At 38.0% G+C, this 22,892-nt stretch overlaps 1 protein-coding gene and 1 long non-coding RNA gene across 8 annotated transcripts; both read left to right on the top strand.

The window, feature by feature from the left end:
• The first annotated feature begins 10,184 nt into the window (after nt 1–10,184).
• LOC129738656 (uncharacterized) lies at nt 10,185–14,137 on the top strand. Of its 3 annotated transcripts, XR_008735587.1 has the most exons (4): nt 10,185–10,900; nt 10,954–11,171; nt 11,232–11,684; nt 11,939–14,137. It is a non-coding gene; the product is annotated as an uncharacterized LOC129738656 (long non-coding RNA). The 3 variants fall into 3 exon arrangements; XR_008735588.1 differs by having other exon boundaries at nt 10,185–11,171; nt 11,232–11,551; XR_008735586.1 differs by having other exon boundaries at nt 10,185–11,171.
• A 516-nt stretch (nt 14,138–14,653) lies between these two features.
• On the top strand, nt 14,654–18,107 carry LOC129739074 (uncharacterized). 5 transcript variants are annotated; one of them, XM_055730457.1, is made up of 3 exons: nt 14,654–14,956; nt 15,024–15,353; nt 15,410–18,107. In XM_055730457.1, exon 3 carries the CDS (start codon nt 16,660–16,662, stop codon nt 17,563–17,565), a length of 906 nt encoding a protein of 301 aa, XP_055586432.1. In that variant the 5' UTR covers nt 14,654–14,956; nt 15,024–15,353; nt 15,410–16,659; the 3' UTR covers nt 17,566–18,107. The 5 variants fall into 5 exon arrangements, with proteins under 5 accessions (XP_055586432.1, XP_055586433.1, XP_055586429.1 ...); XM_055730458.1 differs by having other exon boundaries at nt 14,654–14,965; nt 15,479–18,107; XM_055730454.1 differs by having other exon boundaries at nt 14,654–14,965.
• Nucleotides 18,108–22,892: the final 4,785 nt, after the last annotated feature.

Raw genomic sequence — 22,892 nt, 5'->3', positions numbered from 1 at the left:
GGCATGGAAAGGCATGACCCTTGAAATATGACAGTACGACATGAAAGAAATACAAACATGTTAAAAATTGTTTAAAAGATGGCATGGAAAGGCATGACCCTAAAGTAAAAGATAAAAGACGGCATGGAAAGGCATGACCCTAGAGATATTTCAGTATGATTTGGAAGAAGTTGATAGATTTCATATGTTGCATAAAAGATGGCATGAAATAAGCATGACCCTGTTCAAATTTCACAAAAGATGGCATGGAAAGGCATGGCCCTGTAAATTACATTTAAAAAAAAAATTTTACCTAAGTTTGAAAATGCAACAAATTATATAAAAGTTGGCATGTAATAGCATAACCAGATTCAGATAAAAATAGCATAAACATTAAGAAAAGATGGCATGGAAAGGCATGACCCAAATACTGACGAATACGAGATAAAATGCAAACTTCACGGATCATACCATCAATTGTTGAAAATATAGCCATGAGTCTGAAAATAATGAATACTTAAAGAATAAATGTTTAATCTGAAGTAACGAGTCTAGAGAAAGGTGTCAAAGGTGATGAGTCAAAGGTTCTAGAGTTAGAAGTTCAAAGTCAAGAGTCATGAGTTGAAATTCGAGAAATTAGAAGTTCCAATAAAATGGGCTAAAACCTACAAGAAAGTCAAGAGGCATGAGTCAAAGGTTCAAGAGTCTGAAGTTGAAGTCAAGAGTCATGAATCAAAGGTTCAAGAGTAAGAAGTTCAAAGTCAAAAGTCATGAGGCAAAGGTTGAAAAGTCAGAAGTTGAAGTCAAGAGATATGAGTCAAAGTTTCTAGAGTTAGAAGTTCAAAGTCAAGAGTCATGAGTCAAAAGTTGAGAATTTAGAAGTTACAAGTTTAATGTTATGAGTCAAAGATTGAAGAGCTAAAACCTACAAGAAAGTCGAAAGTCATGAGGCAAGGGTTGAAGAGTCAGAAGTTGAAGTCAAGAGATACGAGTCAAAGGTTCTAGAGTTAGAAGTTCAAAGTCAAGAGTCATGAGTTGAAATTCGAGAAATTAGAAGTTCCAATAAAATGGGCTAAAACCTACAAGAAAGTCAAGAGGCATGAGTCAAAAGTTGAAGATTCAGAAGTTGAAGTCAAGAGATACGAGTCCAATGTTCTAGAGTTAGAAATTCAAAGTCAAAAGTCATGAGTTGAAATTCGAGAAATTAGAAGTTCCAATAAATTGGAGCTAAAACCTACAAGAAAGTCAAAAGTCACGAGTCAAAAGTTCAAGAATCAGAAGTCGAAGTCAAGAGTCATGAGTCAAAGGTTCTAGAGTAAGAAGTACATAGTCAAAAGTCATGAGGCAAAAGTTGAAGAGTCAGAAGTTGAAGTCAAGAGATACGAGTCAAAGGTTCTAGAATTAGAAGTTCAAAGTCAAGAGTCATGAGTTGAAATTCGAGAAATTAGAAAATCCAATAAATTGGAGCTAAAACCTACAATAAAGTCAAGAGTCACGAGTCAAAAGTTCAAGAATCAGAAGTTGAAGTCAAGAGTCATGAGTCAAAGGTTCTAGAGTAAGAAGTACAAAGTCAAAAGTCATGAGGCAAAGGTTGGAGAGTCAGAAGTTGAAGTCTAGAGATATGAGTCAAAGGTTCTAGAGTTAGAAGTTCAAAGTCAAAAATCATGAGGTTGAAGAGTCAGAAGTTGAAGTCAAGAGATATGAGTCAAAGGTTCTAGAGTTAGAAATTCAAAGTCAAGAGTCATGAGTCAAAAGTTGAGAAATTAGAAGTAAAAGGTGAAGTGTGATGAGTCAAAGATTGAAGAGCTTAAACCTATCAGAAAGTCAAGAGTCATGAGTCAAATGTTGAAGAGTCAGAAGTTGAAGTCAAGAGATACGAGTCAAATGTTCTAGAGTTAGCAATTCAAAGTCAAGAGTCTTGAGTTGAAATTCGAGAAATTAGAAGTTTCAATAAAATGGGCTAAAACCTACAAGAAAGTCAAGAGCCATGAGTCAAAAGTTCAAGAGTCAGAAGTCGAAGTCAAGAGTCATGAGTCAAAGGTTCTAGAGTAAGAAGTACAAAGTCAAAAGTCATGAGGCAAAGGTTGGAGAGTCAGAAGTTGAAGTCAAGAGATATGAGTCAAAGGTTCTAGAGTTAGAAATTCAAAGTCAAGAGTCATGAGTCAAAAGTTGAGAAATTAGAAGTAAAAGGTGAAGTGTTATGAGTCAAAGATTGAAGAGCTTAAACCTATCAGAAAGTCAAGAGTCATGAGTCAAATGTTGAAGAGTCAGAAGTTGAAGTCAAGAGATACGAGTCAAATGTTCTAGAGTTAGCAATTCAAAGTCAAGAGTCTTGAGTTGAAATTCGAGAAATTAGAAGTTTCAATAAAATGGGCTAAAACCTACAAGAAAGTCAAGAGCCATGAGTCAAAAGTTCAAGAGTCAGAAGTCGAAGTCAAGAGTCATGAGTCAAAGGTTCTAGAGTAAGAAGTACAAAGTCAAAAGTCATGAGGCAAAAGTTGAAGAGTCAGAAGTTGAAGTCAAGAGATATGAGTCAAAGGTTCTAGGGATTGAAGTTCAAAGTCAAGAGTCATGAGTCAAAAGTTGAGAAATTAGAAGTTACAAGTTTAATGTTATGGGTCAAAGATTGAAGAGCTAAAACCTACAAGAAAGTCGTAAGTCATGAGGCAAGGGTTGAAGAGTCAGAAGTTGAAGTCAAGAGATACGAGTCAAATGTTCTAGAGTAAGAAGTTCAAAGCCAAGAGTCATGAGTTGAAATTCGAGGAATTAGAAGTTCCAATAAAATGGGCTAAAACCTACAAGAAAGTCAAGAGGCATGAGTCAAAAGTTCAAGAGTCAGAAGTTGAAGTCAAGAGTCATGAACCAAAGGTTCGAGAGTAAGAAGTTCAAAGTCAAAAGTCATGAGGCAAAGGTTGAAAAGTCAGAAGTTGAAGCCACGAGATATGACAAAGGTTCTAGGGTTAGAAGTTCAAAGTCAAGAGTCATGAGTCAAAAGTTGAGAAATTAGAAGTTACAAGTTTAATGTTATGGGTCAAAGATTGAAGAGCTAAAACCTACAAGAAAGTCGAAAGTCATGAGGCAAGGGTTGAAGAGTCAGAAGTTGAAGTCAAGAGATATTGGTCAAAGGTTCTAGAGTTGGAAGTTCAAAGTCAAAAGTCATGAGGCAAAGGTTGAAGAGTCAGAAGTTAAAGTCAAGAGATATGAGTCCAAGGTTCTAGAGTTAGAAGTTCAAAGTCAAGAGTCATGTGTCTAAAGTTGAGGAATTACAATTTAAAGGTGAAGTGTTATAAATCGAAGATTGAAGAGGTAAAACCTATCAGAAAGTCAAGAGTCATGAGTCAAAAGTTGAAGATTCAGAAGTTGAAGTCAAGAGATACGAGTCAAATGTTCTAGAGTTAGAAATTTAAAGTCAAGAGTCATGAGTTGAAATTCGAGAAATTAGAAGTTCCAATAAATTGGAGCTAAAATCTACAAGAAAATCAAGAGTCACGAGTCAAAAGTTCAAGAATCAGAAGTCGAAGTCAAGAGTCATGAGTCAAAGGTTCTAGAGTAAGAAGTACAAAGTCAAAAGTCATGAGGCAAAAGTTGAAGAGTCAGAAGTTGAAGTCAAGAGATATGAGTCAAAGGTTCTAGAGTTAGAAATTCAAAGTCAGTATGAAGAGTCAGAAGTTCCAATCAAGAGCCATGAGTCAAAGGTTCAAGAGTTGGGAGATAAAATCAAGAGCCATGAGTCAAAAGTTGAAGAGTCAGAAGTTGAAGTCAAGAGATACGAGTCAAATGTTTTAGAGTTAGAAGTTCAAAGCCAAGAGTCATGAGTTGAAATTCGAGAAATTAGAAGTTCCAATAAAATGGGCTAAAACCTACAAGAAAGTCAAGAGCCATGAGTCAAAAGTTCAAGAGTCAGAAGTTGAAGTCAAGAGTCATGAGTCAAAGGTTCGAGAGTAAGAAGTACAAAGTCAAAAGTCATGAGGCAAAGGTTGGAGAGTCAGAAGTTGAAGTCTAGAGATATGAGTCAAAGGTTCTAGAGTTAGAAGTTCAAAGTCAAAAATCATGAGGTTGAAGAGTCAGAAGTTGAAGTCAAGAGATATAAGTCAAAGGTTCTAGAGTTAGAAGTTCAAAGTCAAGAGTCATGAGTCAAAAGTTGAGGAATTAGAAGTAAAAGGTGAAGTGTTATGAATCAAAGATTGAAGAGCTAAAACCTACAAGAAAGTCAAGAGTCACGATTCAAAAGTTCAAGAGTCAGAAGCTGAAGTCAAGAGTCATGAATCAAAGGTTCAAGAGTAAGAAGTTCAAAGTCAAAAGTCATGAGGCAAAGGTTGAAGAGTCAGAAGTTGAAGTCAAGAGATATGAGTCAAAGGTTCTAGAGTTAGAAGTTCAAAGTCAAGAGTCATGAGTCAAACGTTGAGGAATTAGAAGTAAAAGGTGAAGTGTTATGAATCAAAGATTGAAGAGCTAAAACCTACAAGAAAGTCAAGAGTCATGAGTCAAAAGTTGAAGAGTCAGAAGTTGAAGTCAAGAGTCATGAGTCAAAGGTTCTAGAGTTAGAAGTTCAAAGTCAAGAGTCATGAGTCAAAAGTTGAGAAATTAGAAGTAAAAGGTGAAGTGTTAGTCATGCAACACTAGCGTGCTTGAAGCTTTTTACTGTAAATTTTAGATTCTTTTCAAGGTTCGATTTTTTTTTCAATAGAAAAAAAAAGAATCATATCGTTTCTGATCATTCGGAAGTCAAATGTTAGTAATGTTAATGATCAAGAATAAATACCAAAGAGCCACGATACAATCAATAAAACAAAGAATCAACCGCCATCCATTTAGAATAAAAAAAAAACCCAACAGCCAAACAAAAGTTAAACGAAAAAAAAAATTAATAGTTGTCAATCAAGGTTTAAAGTTAAGGGCCGCTTAACTGCTTTAATTCAATAGTAAAATATATAAAAAAAAGGAAATGAGTCAGAAAACAAGAATATAAGCCAACAAGAGTCAATTAAAGGTTGGATAGTAGAAATCAAGAGTTAGTACATAGTTTAAAATCAAAAGTCGATATCAAGAGTTCCCAGGGTAAAAAAAAAAAATTGAAATGAAAAAAAAGGAGTTTCTAGGGTCGTTAAAAAAAAATCAAGAAGTCTTTATTTTCAATCTGAGGCTATACATATATAGTTAGCAATCAATTTCAGTAGATAAAGATTTTTTTTGAACTAGGAGTGAAGCATCAAGAACTATGATTTTTCAATCGAGAAATAAATTAGAAGTCATGTAGAAGTCTCTTTGGAGAAAATGTAAACAAAAAAAATTGTAGATTAATCAAACTTGAAACGCCTTTCTTGCTATATCATATGAGCTCATGGTCATGCTCCGTGATAAATACTTTGAACCTATCGTTAAAAATAAAGAGTTTTTAAAGTATCTTCAACGCAACAGTTGATTGAGGTATAGTTTAAGTATTGTTAAATTAAAGAGTACATCACGTGTGAGATGATAGATGATAAATAATTTAAAAAAAAATTCTTTCAAAACAACGGAAATATACAAAAAAAAACTCTAACTTGTCTAAATTTAGGACTTCTTGCACATTTTTTGGAAATATAAGAGTGAGTAATACTACCTCTACAAAATTGAAGATCTGTTGTGTTAGTGTATATATACAACAATATCAGCTAGTATAGAGAAGGGGGCGAATGTGGTAGTACAGTGTAGGAATTAATCGAATTTTTAGAAAAATTTATATATATACATATTCAGGTTAATTATTTACTGTGTAAAGTTACATTGATTGATTTCTTATATGAAATATTGTTTTATTTCTGATCGTGTACGACACTATGTGGGTTTAATTAGTTCAGCGTGTAATGTTAGCGTATGGCTGAGCCAGTCTATAAACTAGTTTGCGAGACTACAGTCGCGTTCGGGCTCTGCCTCTGGCGTGTGGGCGAATCGAAAAAGAAGAGTCACCACACTGACGATGACGAATCTTTTCATGGTTTCACGACAGATGAGTTTGCGCGAAGATCCAAACGTCGGAACAAGGGAGTTCCTCCGAAACGCCTTGTAGAAGAACTTTTCATTGCTGGCTCTAAGCTTGAGGAGGAGATAGAACCACGAACGCTTCGGGAAGCGCTAGCCTGTGAACACCAAAACGAATGGATAACAGCCATGAAAGACGAGTTGAAATCCCATTATGATAACGGGACTTGGCAATTGGTAGACTTGCCGAGTGGACGAAAGGCAGTTGGATGTCGTTGGGTCTACAAATTGAAGAGGAATGCCGCTGGAGAGATCACTAAGTACAAGGCTCGTTTGGTCGCTCAGGGATATTCGCAGCAGTATGGTGAGGACTACGATGAAACTTTTGCGCCGGTTACGAGATACACTACGCTTCGTGTCCTGCTGGCAGTAGCGAGCAGCAATAAAATGACTTTAAAACATTTTGATGTAAAAACTGCCTATTTGTACGGTGAACTAGATCAGGAGCTGTTTATGAAACAACCACCTGGTCATGTGATCAAAGGAAAAGAGCACATGGTGTGTATGCTTAAGAAAAGCATTTACGGACTAAAGCAATCCGCAAGATGCTGGAATCGGAAACTCCATAATGTCATTCTGGAAATAGGTTTCAAGCAGGGCAATTCGGATCCTTGTCTATACACCAAATCGGTAAACGGCAAAACAGTTTATATCTTGGTATATGTAGATGATATTATGGTCGGTTGCACCGATGAAGCTGAAGTGCAGTCTGTGTATGCCTCTCTTCGGAATCATTTTGAAATCACCGATATGGGAGACCTGAACTATTTCCTCGGGCTTGAAATTAAGTGTCAAGAAGGTGTGTACAGTCTGAGTTTGGAAAATTACATTGATCGTGTAGCGGAGAAGTTTGGTCTTGGTTCGGCGAAAGGTGCTAAAACACCCATGGATATTGGCTACACTAAAACGGAAGATACAAGCCCCAATCTGTCAGACATAACGCACTACAGGAGTCTAGTCGGTGCTCTTCTGTACATAGCGGTTTGTGCCAGGCCTGATGTAGCAGCGAGTGTAGCAATACTGGGTCGAAAAATGAGTTCTCCTACCGAAGCAGATTTGACAGCTGCAAAGCGAGTTCTACGTTACCTAAAGGCGACTAAGGATTGGCAACTTAAATACGGAGAAGTGGATGCTGGTTTGGTTGGCTATAGCGACGCTGACTGGGCTGGCGATATCACCACTAGAAAATCAACAACAGGATTTGTTTTCTACCTGAGCGGTGGAGCAGTATCGTGGGTTAGTCGAAGGCAATCTTGCGTGACGCTGTCATCAATGGAAAGTGAATACGTGGCATTAAGCGAAGCTTGCCAAGAGTTGATTTGGCTTCGTATTTTGTTGGAGGATGTTGGACAGCCGGTCCAAGGTGCAGTGAATGTATTTGAAGATAACCAGAGCTGCATTAGTTTTGTGGGTTCCGAGAGGTGCAGCCGTCGCTCTAAACACATCGAAACGCGACAATTTTTCGTGAAGCAGCTGTGCGAAGACAACGTATTGGAACTTGTATACTGCCCTACAGAAGAAATGGTTGCGGATATTCTTACTAAACCCCTTGGAACAGTAAAACAAATTAAGTTTGCTAGAATGATGGGACTCTCGACGAAGTGATCATTGAGGAGGAGTGTTAAGTATGCAAAGATCACTCCCCCATCCCTGTTTGTGTTTGTCGCCCACTTCTATTTTTTGCGAGCTTTTTGTCGTGCAACGAATGCATATTGAGGCGAAGCCACCATTCTCAAAAGTGAACTCCACGAGTGAAAATCGTTCTTTCTTTTTTATTAATAATAAAGTTTATACGTTTTCTATTATTAAACTCGGCCTTTCAATTCCACTGCATGACCTCAGCCCAAGATTAATCATGTTGATTAACGACTGACGTTTACTGAGTACGCCCCTACAGTTCCATTGCAGGCACTGTAAGGGTATCGTGGTGTTTGAATCGTTCGGTGTGGATGCTCATCATAATCTTAGCGTACTAAGATATGATTTCATTTTTTCTGTTACGGCTTCGGAGATCCGGACCAGTACATCACTGCTTATCCTTTCCAATATTGGCGTATCCTCTTCGGAGATTCCTAAGGCATCCGCGATAATATTCAGCGTCAATTCGGACTCGATGACTGACTGGATGGATTCGCACGCCCCTTCCGAAATGTTTACCTCGAGTTGGGGGAGCTCTCCAATCGAGTCATCATCGTCTCCACAGCGTCGTTTGGGGCGAGGTGCTTGTTCGTTTTGTGTTTGGACATTTATTGGTTGAGAAGAATTATTCATATCATCATTTGTTCCTGAAGCTGATTGACAGAACCAATCTGAAGTGCCTTGCGAGAAAGTGTTTCGACGTTCCTGATCTTTCTGCTTTTTTTGTTGAATTTTCGGGCAAGCCCTAAAGTCATTAGCTCTATGAGCCCCGTGGCAATTCACACATTGGGGCAACGCGGCGATACAGTTGTGTTCGGCTTCGCCTGTTCCATGAATACAGACGTTACAGCGAATTTGGCTTTTACAGTTATTTTTGCTGTGGCCCAAACGCCAGCAATTTGCGCATTGGCGCACAGGATAAATGTACTGTTTCACGGAATATAACACTTTGTTTAGTTCAACATGAGAGGGCAGCGTTGATCCACTAAATGTGAAAATAACCGTATACAAACGCACATCTTTGCCATCTTGTTTCTTTATAATTCTGCGGAATTCAATCATCTCAGGGTTCCCCTGTTGAATTAATTTATTTTTCTCGAAAGCACGAGCCATGGCCAATTCATCATCATCAACATCGATATCGATGTAGGCAACTCCCAAACATTCCACTAATCGTTGAGGGATAACAAAACGAAGGTCATCGCTCACTTTTTCCACAAGCGAGTTCGCAGCTTCTTTTGTTCGCATTAATATTTTTAGTTTCGTTTTCGACATTGGTGTAGCACGAACGTAATCTTCTTTGTATTTCTTCATGATCACTTTAGCAATTTTGCCGGTTGCTAAATTGGATCCTTTGGTTGATTCCGCAATCACAATGAACGGACCAACATACGAATCCGGATATTTCCTGATCCGACGTTCTTTTCCAGGGAGCGGTTCTCCGTCGGTGGACATTATCCGTGAAAATAGAACACGATAAAAGAAGATTAGAATTTGCTCAGATCAGATCTCAACAAAATAGGTGCGATACGTACCAAGGCACAAAAGAGAATGGATTTTTTTTATTTCAAATCATTTATTTTTAATCTTAACTTCTTCGCAAACATTCGTTCTTCCAAACATAGACATCATTTGCATCACATTTTTCCTTAAAAACGTACGATGCACAAACACGTTTAACGCCTTTCCATATAATAATCATTTTTATCTTAACTGGCGGTATCTACTCATTACTTTCTTTAAAAGTCTTCTGGAGCTATGTATCTATATCACAGCAATAACTAAAAAACTAGAGATATATTTTTTTATTTTTGTGGTTCAAATTCACTGATCTAAATTTCGGATTTCTGTACGTATTTCCAGAAAAAAAAATCCACAGTTTAAATTGGCCCTACGAAGCCCTGATTTTTTTTCCTGCAATTCGCGAAAAACATTTTTAATATAACGTGTCAACCAAATTCACTGAAATCCTGGGAATAACAAAAATTTCACAGATTCCCAAGCAAATTTTAGGAGAGTCTACATTCTTTATTGTTTTTTAGCATTAGCAATAGATTTTATTAATTAAATTTTAGTGTCACTGGGAAAAGATTTCGAAGGCCTGTTGAAGAAAATATCTTTACGTTTTGAATATGAATTGTTATTTACCAAGTGAAAAGACTGAATTTGTCAACGTTTGGTATAACATCAGAGAACATTTCCACAGATTTTTTGAATCAAATACAAAATTAGAATACAGGGTTTTATCATGAATGTAAATTTTTTTTCTGGCACTTTTCATGCTGAGTTTTAATTCAATTGCTAACAAAATTAGTATTTTTTCCAATTTGATAAAATAATAATGTTTTCAATAAAATTTTCTGCTGATTTAATTTATCATACAACTTTATCTTTGACAAAAATATGAAAATCATCATTATGTGCTCGTAAATATTCTTCCGATTTTTTTTTAATTTGGGTTTGCCGACTTGTTTTTTGAACAATTACCGGAAGACTATGAAGGAACTTCATAATGAAATGCATGTTCACCGTGTCAGCGTAAAATTCTGTCCGTCATTGTCATCATATGGTGAGCGGCTTGGAATATCCGGAAACTTCCGGATGTAGTTTACTTCCCGTGGGAAGTAACATCCGGAAGTTTTCTTTGACCGGGAATGTCAAAACTTTCCACCGCTCTGTAATTGCAATGCAATGTACCGGAACAGCAACATCCGGGTACAACAAATTTTAATCATCCTTTAATTCCTTGAAAATCAGCTACCCTCGAAAAAAAAGGATAAATTCGAGTTCGGCTGCCGAACTTAGTATTGAGTATGCCTATCAGAACTTAGTTTTGCTATTGCCCAGTCAAACTCAAAGTTGAGGCAAGCCATCGAAGTGATGTTTTGAACCAAAACTACTTAATTTTGAGTTTAAATAAAAGAGCGTGCAGCAATCGTTTGAGTTCGCGTGAAAAATGTTTGTACACGGAAAAATTGAGTTATTCATAAAATGAATTGCGATTACACATTCATAATAACTAATGGATTGTTGCTCAAAATTTGTATATCCCGAATTCAGTTTTGGGTAGTTTTGGGACGACAATATGCAGAAGTAAACTAAAACTCGATTATTCAGCTCTGTATAAAAAGTTTGTTGTTGTTGGAAAGCTTTGAAAGGAGATGTCAAAGCATAAAAAGATATTAGATTTGACTGCGTTTGTTATGAAAGTTTTAATTTTTCGCTATTTTTGCGTTTGAATCAACATTAAAACTCGTAAAAGGTACGTTTTTCTCCATTTAACTTGATTTTTTTACGTAATTGTTTGATTTTAAGGGAGGCAAACGCCCGTGATCCGATGAAATCCGATCAAGTACATTGGGGATTCTTGCAGAAGAAAACCAATGCCGAGAATGCGCGCTCGCAAGAAAAGGAAGGAGAAGACAAGGTGCAGGTACGGATACCGAAAAAAAAGCTGAGAAACGAGCTGGAACAAAAAATTATGACTCGTGAAACTTCCGCCGGAAGTATATCAATTGGTTCCGCCAAAATGAGTAAGTCCATTGTGTCTTAGTTTTCCTATTCGATTTATTATCAACTTCATTTATTTTCAGGAATGTCCAACCACTTCAAAAATAAAACGCAAAAATCACGGAACTCCTGCCTCCAGTTGAACCGGAAATTGTTCTGTGCCTGGCATCCCCGGATTTTGAACTAAAATTGACATGAGAAGTCTATTCCCGCTCAGGGTTAGCTGCTTGGTTAGCCTATTAAAAATGTGATTTTAATGAAATTTTTTGTTTCGGGTCATTGCTGGGATAATCGTCTTGAAACGTTGCGAAAAAATGCTTCCGAAGATGAGCTGAATTTAGAAACGATAACATTCATAACAACATTTCCAGCTACTTACTCATCATGGCACTTCCGAAGCAAGGTACATCAGTGCTTTATTTTTTCCTATAAAAACCATGACAAAACAATGAGGAAAAATGGAAAGAAGCCTTTTGAGCTGGTTTCGACCACTAAACTTGATTCTGTAAAGTTGAGGGAACAGCCGAGCTATTCAGGTGAGATCGTCAAACTGTTCAAAATGGTATCTCGAAAAACTTTAGTGGCCAATTTTCATTTTAAGGTCAGAAAAAATTAAAGATTCGAATCTGACGAAGATTTCTCCAATGTCTTCTTCATTTTCTAATATAACTGTAGCGCTGAAATTAATTTCCAAACATTTTATTTTTAAAATCCTAGTTTTTCACTGTACATAAATAGTTTTTCACATTGCAAAATAATTATAAAAGATTGACATAAATTTTGCTTACAGCCTCGATTCCCTCCTCGCTCCCTCGAGATTGGCTTGCACGAAGACGTGAACCAGTACCGGAAGTGGTCGTCTAGGAATCCGTATCCTTTTTGTCATTGAATTTGACAACCATCAATCCTCCATTTGAATGACCGGTATGTTTAATTGAAAATAAAGATTTTGTTGCTACGGAAAATAAAAATGTTTTTTTTTTGAGAAATTTCCTCAACTTTCACTTTTTTGAAGAAATCTTGAAAATGCATGGGCATCCCCATGTCAAAATATACAGAATTGACTAACTGGCTGAAAGCTTTCGAATGTGTAAAAGCTTTTTGCTCACGCTCTGTGTAAAGCGCCCAAACATAAAACTAAGTGGAGACACTTTTCTCGAATCTGTATGGATTTTAATACAGAACAGAGTAACTTTGTTTACCGTGTATAGTAGCTGCGTTCAATCGTAAGTAGCGATTGGTTTCGACTAGTTTCTGTCAAGTGTTCGTTGTTCAAGGGGCTCATGTTTTGGTCGAAACAGGTCTGGTCGTTGTTCAACGGAGCAAGTTGAAATTGATCGAAACTAGTCGAAACCGATCCAGCTCGAAAGCAGGATTCATTTCTACCACACTAACACACATGCAGCGTGTGTGTCAGACAGAGAGCATGTTTTTGTTTAGTTTTCGCCATTTCATTTTCGCCAAGTGCTCTGGATGTTTGGATTCAGTCGGCGGTCGGATTGTCGCTGTGCTAACTCTTCCTGCAATTATTCCTGTGCTGTGCGGTAGAAGTCGTCCCGCATACCAAAAAACTACATCTAACGGTTTCTACGATACATCAACGGTTTCCTAGATTGATGCAAGGTTCTTAGATACACTAGGTTCTCCGACTTTCACAGTAAGTAGGCGAGGAGTGAGCGGGGCTCTCAATGAGTTTGTTTATTTTTTGCTCAGCTTTTCTGTGGTTTGTTGGTAAACAAACTTCATGAGTTCCGCATAGTTGCATAGCCTACATAGCCAAAATGGCTGAATCGGGAATTCGTTATTCGGGAACACCTCCTGAATATATACCCACCTTGGATTGATGATTACCCAAGCAACCAAAAGTCGCGTTTTTACTTAAAGATGGAACTCCGAAGTTCACATTTGGCTGAAAAAATGTTTTACGGGAACTTCAGGTGACTCTTGTCGCGTAAAAGTTACTCAGGAACTTCCATCGCCCTTTGAAAGGTTAAACTATCGATAACAGAACTTCTAGGCGCTTTCAATGGAACTTCTTTCAAGAAGGTCGATAACGTTCGCGTAACATTCCAAAACGCACCATTATGATACTTGAAGGTGTTTTAAAGAACCTATATGGGAAATCTAAGCGACATGTCAAAAATGTTTTTCAAGAAGGTCGATAACGTTCGCGTAACATTCTAAAGCGCACCATTAAGATACTTGAAGGTGTTTTAAAGAACCTATATCGGAATTCTAAGCGACATGTCATAAATGTTTTTCAAGAAGGTCGATAACGTTCGCGTAACATTCTAAGGCGCACCATTAAGATACTTGAAGGTGTTTTAAAGAACCTATTTGAATTCTAAGCGACATGTCAAAAATGTCTGTCAATTTTTTGTCATGGTATTTGTTTTGTTTATATCTGTACTGATATTTACAAATGGAATTCAAGATTTTTTCGAATTTTTCTTATAAATGTTAAATAAGATATTCGAATAAATTTTGATGATGCGAATTTTTGTTTTGATTCATATTGTGTACTGAAAGTCCTTTGAACGAAATAAGGTACCTTCTATTGACCAACCCACTCAATCATCTCAAATGACATTAAGTTTAAATACTAATCATTACAGTGGCAATTAGCTATTGATGGATTGGTCGAGAGGCTGATGAGTTTCATTGCAACCTAGAGAGCAGCGGTTCAATTCTCTAGGCGTGTAAGCAGCTTTTGTAATCAAAACAATATAATAAAAATCAATGAGATAGACCATGATAGACCGGCAACCTAGCAATCTGACATGTGGTTGTCAGAGCAATCTGTCACTCGGATTTTTTTTTCGGCGCGTAGAAGTTTCTTGACATTCTCTTAGAAGCTGAATAGCGTTCTCTACAGCCACCTAAACGAACTTGAAAGTAGCTTTAAGAACTTAAATTTTGGGCTGATTAGCATTCTCTTCAGACACAAACGAGAGCTGATTAAGCTTCTATGGAACCTTTTTAAGGGAATTCTGGTTGCTTGGCTGTTAATGTAACTATTACGTCAAACCTTACAAAAACAATTATTAAAATCAAACATTTACTTCTTCGTAGAAAGTGACTGTATCAGGTAGAGTGATTGTTTGGTGTTAACGATTAACGTAAAACATACATAAATGGTGAAATTGAATTTGGACGATTACCTATAGCGTTAGGCCGATGACATAGTGAATACGATGCGATGCGATGCGGTGAATGCGATTCAATGCGGTGAACCACATTTGGTGAAAATGTATGTGAATCGCTTAAACCTGACATACTCAACGCGGCGAAGCACATGTCAATTTGTTCCGCCGCACGAGTTCGCGTAGGCTGCGTCCGTAAATTTTCCGCCAATTCGCATCGCATCGCACTCACTATGTCATCGGCCTTAGGCCGATGACATAGTGAATACGATGCGATGCGATGCGGTGAATGCGATTCAATGCGGTGAACCACATTTGATGAAAATGTACAAGCTCATTTTTTTCTAACCATTTCTGCCTTTTTTTGAACCGTTTTATGGTTTTTCTTGAAGAACTTCTGAAATTTTTATTTTTCATCCATAATCAATTGTTGAATTTTACCCATTTCTTGAGTTCCAATCGAAATCGCAGTAAACGGTTGAACTCGAAAGGGAAAAAGATTCTGTGTTGTTGTTTTCTAAACTTTTCGATAATGTTTTGTAAATTTAAGAGCTAAAATATTCGGGCTTTACTATTTTCCTTCTTTTATATCTGATTCCGAACAAGTTCAAAATCGAGGAATTGAGGAGTAAGTCTGAGAAGCCTTCAGATCCGGCGGAGCAAATGTAATACCGGTATGGAATAAAATTAATGCTGATATCATAACCTCTAATATCCGTTTCAAACATCTAGGTCAAACATTCTCATTCAAATCGCAATACAAACCGTGTGGTAACAGGAAATAATCCCCGAGAACAAAATAAACACTGGCTGCTAAAACATTGGTTCGCCCAGCAGTGGAAAAAAGCTGCTCCGCAAGGCTCATCAAAAACGTTGGGAACTTTTCAATGTTTGGTCTACACCTACAGCCCAGCAGGAGTCAAATCGAGGAGGGATCTATCTACAGGGTTCCGATCAATATACCGATGGCAACGGAGAGCACCACAAACGAAAATTAGACTGTCGGATCCTTGACATTATGCGCTTAGAGGTGTATTACAGGAAATTTGTGCAAGTGCTTAGGTAATTGCCAGTTAATCAGTTTTGGTCTCAAAATAAAACCCCGTTCTAAATTCCAGATAATCCGTCTCGATAAAGCTGATAGGCGTCAGCTTTATTAAACTTGGATCTTTTCCATGAATCGGCAGTAACGTAGCATAATACATTGGGAAGAGCTGTTCCAGAAAATTTACAACGTAGAGGCGAGTACGAAGCGAGCTTTGATGGGTTGCCGGTTTCCGGATCGGCCTGCATGGTGCACAGGAAGTCTGAATTTCTGTAGTGAAAATCACCGATGCACATTTTCGTCGAAACTTTTCCTAGTAGGGATCTCAGAGCGAGCCGGATACGAAAGACTCCATTCGACTGGATCTTAATTTTGGATCTTAATCATGTATTACAGGAATAAATAATGTTTCTTATACTAATACGTAATACTACGAAGTAACTAATAAATTTGGTAACTCAGATTTTGCGTTTAGATTCAAATTTAATTGAAAAACTTTTGTTAGCCTCCTTAAAGATTGAATCTGGTTCCCTTTTTTTCTGAAAAAAAGGTTGTTTTTCAACCATTATTGTCTGCGAGAGCATGTTTGAAAAATAACCATAATGCAAGTTCTCCGTTAAATCCCATTTTATGAGTTTTCAGTGAAAACTCATAAAACGACTTGATCCACAAAACTGCCATTATGGTTATTATTCAAACATTAATGGTTCAACATGGCCGAGCGTGTATGTGAATCGCTTAAACCTGACATAGGCCGATGACATAGTAAGAGCGATGCGATGCGAATTGGCGAACGCGGCCAATGCGAACTCGAGTGGCGGAACAAATTGACATCTGCTTCGCCGCGTTGAGTCAGGTCAGGTTTAAGCGATTCACATACATTTTCATCAAATGTGGTTCGCCGCATTGAATCGCATTCGCCGTTTCGCATCGCATCGCACTCACTATGTCATCGGCCATACTCAATGCGGTGAAGGAGATGTCAATTTGTTCCGCCGCTCGAGTTCGCATAGGCTGCGTCTGTAAATTTTCCGCCAATTCGCATCGCATCGCACTCACTGGGAGACTTGACTCAGCGATTTTAAACCGAATAAACGTGTGTTGCCAATTTTAGTAGGATTAAGCTGTGATTGTGCTATTTATTTTAAAATTAACCTATTTTGATCCGTACTACCAACTTGTTCGTCTTTAATTTATTACCGTGCTGTTAAAATATAGTGTGTATTGAGTGGAATGAGCATAAACTAAGCTGCCCCCGAGGGGGCAGCGGCTACAAATAAAAATGATAACCTCAAACCAGTTCATACTCCGGACGACCAAGAGATGGTAGATATCATTAAAAACATGAATGATCAACATAATCAACCCAATCAAGTAAGTCAAAACGAACCAGAAATAGAACCGATGAGAAAAATATACCAGAAATTCAATTACTGCGAAACAGATAGTAGACCATACAGAGTCATTGTAGAGAACACAGACCTAAAAAGAAGAAAATATATAAATAGGCTTCAAATTGGAATTCTATTGAATCAATTAGGCTTCGACAAATGTATCGATGACATAAAAAAGACCGGACGTAATAAAGCTACCGTTTATGTTGGGAACATGAAGGATGCCAACAGATTAGCTGACTGTCAGAGTTTACTCATAAAAGGATACAAATCGTACATCCCCAAAAAGTTTGTTACTGTAACGGGAGTTATTTCCGATATTCCTTTAGAACTGAATCCGAATGAAATTTTTGAAAATGTGATTTGTGATGTCAAAGTGGAATCAGTGTTTAGAATGACAAGGAGATATAACGAGGAAAGGATCCCAACCAACCGAGTAGGTATCGTGTTCAGAAGTAATATGTTGCCAAGGTATGTAAGATTGTTTTCTGTGATAAATCGAGTCGAACCATTCATACCACGTCCTATTATATGTTTTAAGTGTCTTAGGTACAACCATCTATCCAAAAACTGCCAAAGTTCCGTACTTAGATGTAATAACTGCACTGACGAAGCGAATGATGGACACGAGCCATGTCCAAAGATATCATATTGCTTTCACTGTAAAAAAGAGGGCCACATTACCACGGACCGGTCCTGTCCCCAGCGCAAGAAGGAATCGGAAACACTAGCGATTATGGCGAGACGAAATGTGACGTACCAAGAGGCGAGAGAGTTATTAAACATTCCAACTATCAATCAATTTGATGCACTTAGAAACGTAGAAGGCCGATGACATAGGCCGATGACATAGTGAATACGATGCGATGCGATGCGGTGAATGCGGTTCAATGCGGTGAACCACATTTGATGAAAATGTATGTGAATCGCTTAAACCTGACATACTCAACGCGGCGAAGCAGATGTCAATTTGTTCCGCCGCTTGAGTTCGCGTAGGCTGCGTCCGTAATTTTTCCGCTAATTCGCATCGCATCGCACTCACTATGTCATCGGCCATAGTGAATACGATGCGATGCGATGCGGTGAATGCGATTCAATGCGGTGAACCACATTTGATGAAAATGTATGGGAATCGCTTAAACCTGACATACTCAACGCGGCGAAGCAGATGTCAATTTGTTCCGCCGCTCGAGTTCGCGTAGGCTGCGTCCGTAAATTTTCCGCCAATTCGCATCGCATCGCACTCACTATCCCGCTTAATAATTATTCTACTAGGGCTACTAGAATTCTAGTAGCAATTCTAGTAGAATTCTACTAGAACTTCTGCAGCCAGCCAAGTCGAAAATGGCCCAGCCGATTCTACTTGGGATGAATTTTCCCGTTTCAAAATGACCATTTTGCATGTGTGCACACTTAATCTTTTCTCCTGTGGTCGGGACGATTTTGTCCTGTATTTTCAACAGCTGAAATTACAGGACAATCTCGGGACAGAAAAACAGCTCAGGAAAATATCTGTCAAATTAACCTGTAGCGTCGAAACGATTTTCTCCTGTGAATTGCAGGGAGTTTTGTAATTCTCCTGTGAGCTCATGACAGGCTACTTTCGAGATTTGCAGGAGATCTGTAGTGGTTTGCTTTTTTTCTGCTTACTAATCAATTTTCAAGACTTTCTTTTGAAATGAAATAACATACATTTTCATCAAACATAAACCAATTAATTTATTTAAAATTTACATACATGTACAATATTTTGACACACAACACTATTTTATTTTAAAAACACTACACTCGTTTTTTCTTGCTTTCGGACCGACCGGCTGCATTGTTGATCCGTTGAAGATGCCGCTGCGGAATAAAGGGCACTTGCACGAAGGAGCGGTGTTGAAATTACTTACGTTTACCGTTTTCCGTACGGATCATACATCTTATGTATTTGAAATGAGCTAGCTCCGTCAACCAAACGTACCGGTAACAACTTTGCCGGCCTGGAGAGTTTCAAGCGACGGAAGAATGGAGGGGCGATTAGCATTTTTCCCAAATGCTTTTCGACGATCTGCGGCTTTGGAGGTGAAAATCGTTGATTTGCTTCCTTGTCCCAACACTTAACACTTTGATTGAAAAAAAACCCCATAGAAAACCTTCTTGCCGTTTGCACCCACATGGTAGAAGAGGACAAAAAAACTTTGTTTTCTCACACGTCTGCAACAAACGAACGGTAACCGCAAAAAATAACAAGTTGAATCGTTTGGCGGTTTTAAATTTTGTGCTTAAGTGGAAAAGAGAGAAAAAAACAGTTGTTTTTTTTCTGTAGAGAAGAGCAAGCGAGAGAAAATTTGACAAGAATGGGGTGTCCCGTGATTCAGGCGAACACTGTCCTGAACTCACCGGGACACTTTAAGCTCCTGTGCTCTCGTAGCAAGTTTGTCTCGGATTTCAGAAGAGATGAAGCTTTCCGAGATTCGGGTGATTTCCCCTTCGAATTTCGTTTGAATTGAGCAGCTTTCCTGTGATACGGAAAATCATGGTCCCGAGCGGGATAAAAGCAATCTTAGTGTGTGCATGTGTATGTGAACGACGACCACGTGTACATGTGTGTGTGAACGCAAAACCTGTATTGCCGCCTATGCAACTTTCAGACAAAAGAAATAAAAATGAGATTCCTTAAATTTGAAGATTTTCGTTTATTTTCACCATAATAATCAACTTTTCACTCATAACACAATAACACAACTAACAATCGATCGGTGGGTAGAGCTTTTCCGACGACTGCACTTGTAGCACCGGTAATTCCGACGAAATTTTGCACTTCCACGGCCTCCGTTGCGTACTCTTCCAATGGATGGGGACTCCGTAGATCCTCCGCTTCTCAATAGTCCAATCCGTAAGGCATCCCGAGCGCCCTGGGAAGTCGATGAATGCAAAATCCGGTGCGCTGCGAATCATCCAGGCGTTCCTCATTGGGAGGGAGGATAGGAAGGGCTTTTGTGATGAAATCCTGTGCATGACGAAAAGACAAAAAGGTTACAAACAGGAAAGTTAATACTAGCTGATTAATAAGATTGATTTACTAACCTGATTTATGAGAAATCCGAGAAGGCTCCAGTTGTAGCGTTCGGCAGCCATGCTTGCGAAGAACTAAAATTTTCAGCAGCGTTTGCAGGAAAAAACATGAACCAGATGAACATTCAATGTTGCATAGGAGAATGGTTCATCTTGATTGCATATCACACAAATGAACAACATTAGGAGTAGTAGTATGTGTGACAGATTTCAGATGATGAGGTAACGCTTACAAATACAAAGACAGTTAACTGTCATAGAAGGCGGTCTAGTAGAACAATTGCTATCTGGGATAATTATTTTTAAATTTAGCATTGCACTGAGAAAACTTTTGAGGAAAATCTAAATTTAAAATAATACGTATACCGAGTAAATTTTCGGAGTCTCTCCGGTCGCGGAATGCAATTTCGTGAAGTTAATAATTGTACCAGAGGAAATAAAACTTGATGTTTTTTATTTAACAAAATCCTGGATAGCCGAATAACGATGATCATTCGATTACAGGAGGCGCCTCAGCGGAAAAAATTACTTCGGACGTGCCCTGAGCTCTACAATAATAATAAGACCGAAAATTTTACAGTTTTCGGCAAAAATTACCAAAAACTGTAATTCTGTAGTTTCTGGTAGAATATAACCGATGAAATAACGGTTGTCGGTAACAATTTACCGATAATGTTGGTTATGTCGATAATAATGAACATACCTTTAATTATTACCGACATTACCAACATTATCGGTAAATTGCTACCGAAACTGTTATTTCGTCGGTAATATTATACCAGAAACTACAGCATTACAGTTTTTGGCAATTTTTACCAAAGACTGTAAAATTAAAACTACCGATTGTTCGGTAAAACTAACCGGTATTTCGGTAATAATTACAGATATTACGGTAATAATTACAGGTATTTCGGTAAAACCTACCGGTTGTTCGGTAAATATGACCGAATTTTTACAGTTTTCTGGTAAAAACATTACGGTATTTCGGTAATATTTACAGATTTTTCGGTAATATTTTTAGGTATTTCGATAATAATTACAGGTGTTTCTGTAAACTCTAATGGTTTTTTTGGTATATATTACCGAGCGTTTATAGTTTTTCGGGCAATAATTACCGGCCTTTCGGTAATAATTACAGGCATTTCGGTTCAACAATACCGGTTGTTCGGTTATATAACGAGCTGTCACGTTGACAACTGTCAAAATTTTGACAGTTGATCTTAGAAATGATCAGCCGAGTTTCGGTATTTTTTACCGAAAAAGATCTGTAATATTTGACAGCTGTCACTTCTCTGTCATGAAAAAATTACCGAACGGTTTACCGAGTTACACATGTTAGGATTTCGGTAAAAAAATTACCGAACTCGGTAATTTTCGTTTACTGTGTACTTTTCCTAAACCCGAAAGAAGTATCAGGTAGTAGTTTTGATGAATATAAAGTTCTGTTGATATCTTCTAGTACCGCGGTGTTAAGGGTTTTTGTTATGGTAGAGAGTAATGCTATCGGCCTGAAAGATGTTACTTCTTCTGGTGGTTTGTCTGGCTTGAGTATTGGTATTATCTTAATCTCTTTCAAGTGGTCTGGTAGGCTACCCTTTCTCCAGATTTCATTTAGAATTTCAATAATTTTCGCCGTACTTTTCCAATCTAACATTCGAAGCATGTCATATGTTAGATGATCTGTTCCTGGAGATGATCTTTTGGGTTTTTTATTTATAGTGGATTTCCATTTAGCTGTATCTATTATGATATTTCTTGTCCTTTCATGTGGAGGTGCTATTGTTTCTCTTCTACTTTCTCCAAAATTTAATAATAGAAACTCGTTAGCTAGCTGACTATGTTCTTTTATGCAATTGACCTTTATATTTTTAACCGGTGATTCTTTTAATCCTCTAACAAGTTTCCAATTTTGTTTCATATTAAGAGGATATATTGATGATGACAGTTCTTGTATTTTCTCTCTAATGTGAACTAGTTTAGCCTTTTGGAATTTGGCGGAAGCTTTTTTCCATTGAATTAGGTTATTGCTGTTGCAAGAGGTGTGATAGTTTTTTAGTGCATTTTGTTTTTCTGTATATAGTTTAGTTAGTTCTGTACTCCAATAATACTTTGCATTATGGTCACTTATTTTTTTTATTATTTTTTATTATATTTTTAGCTTTTCCAGAGAGTTCTTGTAGGTCTTCAAATTCCCAATGTTTTATTTTGGCAATTTGTTCTCCTATCATTTTTCTATCAAAATAAGTTTTAGCTTTTCTTCTCCATTGCAAATTCACAGAAATTATCACAAATAGGTGACCACTTCCTCCAAAGGATTTTTGTTGTGTTGACCATTTGGTGTTACTGTACAAGTTTGCTGTACATAATGAGAGATCAATAGCACTAAAGTTTTGATTAAGAATTCCAGGAATATACGTTTTCTCACCAGTGTTAAGTAAAACAAAATTTGAATCAACGATAGCTTCATGTACTGCTCTACCTTTTCCTTGTGTTGTTTGACATCCCCATATCTCATGATGACTGTTGAAATCTCCACCTATGATTACCTTATTATAGTTGTTTAGTTCTTGTAATAAAATTGTGACGGCACATTTGAGTTCATGGACGCTTAGGCCGATGACATAGTGAATACGATGCGGTGAATGCGATCCAATGCGGTGAACCACATTTGATGAAAATGTATGTGAATCGCTTAAACCTGACATACTCAACGCGGCGAAGGAGATGTCAATTCGTTCCGCCGCTCGAGTTCGCATAGGCTGCGTCCGTAAATTTTCCGCCAATTCGCATCGCATCGCACTCACTATGTCATCGGCCATAGTGAGTGCGATGCGATGCGAATTGGCGGGAAATTTACGGACGCAGCCTACGCGAACTCGTGCGGCGGAACAAATTGACATATGCTTCGCCGCGTTGAGTATGTCAGGTTTAAGCGATTCACATACATTTTCATCAAATGTGGTTCACCGCATTGAATCGCATTCGCCGGTTCGCATCGCATCGCACTCACTATGTCATCGGCCTTAGGCCGATGACATAGTGAGTGCGATGCGATGCGAATTGGCGGAAAATTTACGGACGCAGCCTATGCGAACTCGAGCG

The sequence above is a fragment of the Uranotaenia lowii genome, chromosome 1, assembly GCF_029784155.1.
Source record: "Uranotaenia lowii strain MFRU-FL chromosome 1, ASM2978415v1, whole genome shotgun sequence".
In the NCBI taxonomy this organism is placed as follows: Eukaryota; Metazoa; Arthropoda; class Insecta; order Diptera; family Culicidae; genus Uranotaenia; species Uranotaenia lowii.
Note: the sequence above shows the minus strand (reverse complement) of the source record. Positions and strands in the feature narration are given on the sequence as shown.

Excerpts from the sequence above, each read along its gene's own strand:
- LOC129739074 (XM_055730457.1), top strand. The coding sequence starts at position 16,660 with ATGGTAGATATCATTAAAAACATGAATGATCAACATAATCAACCCAAT.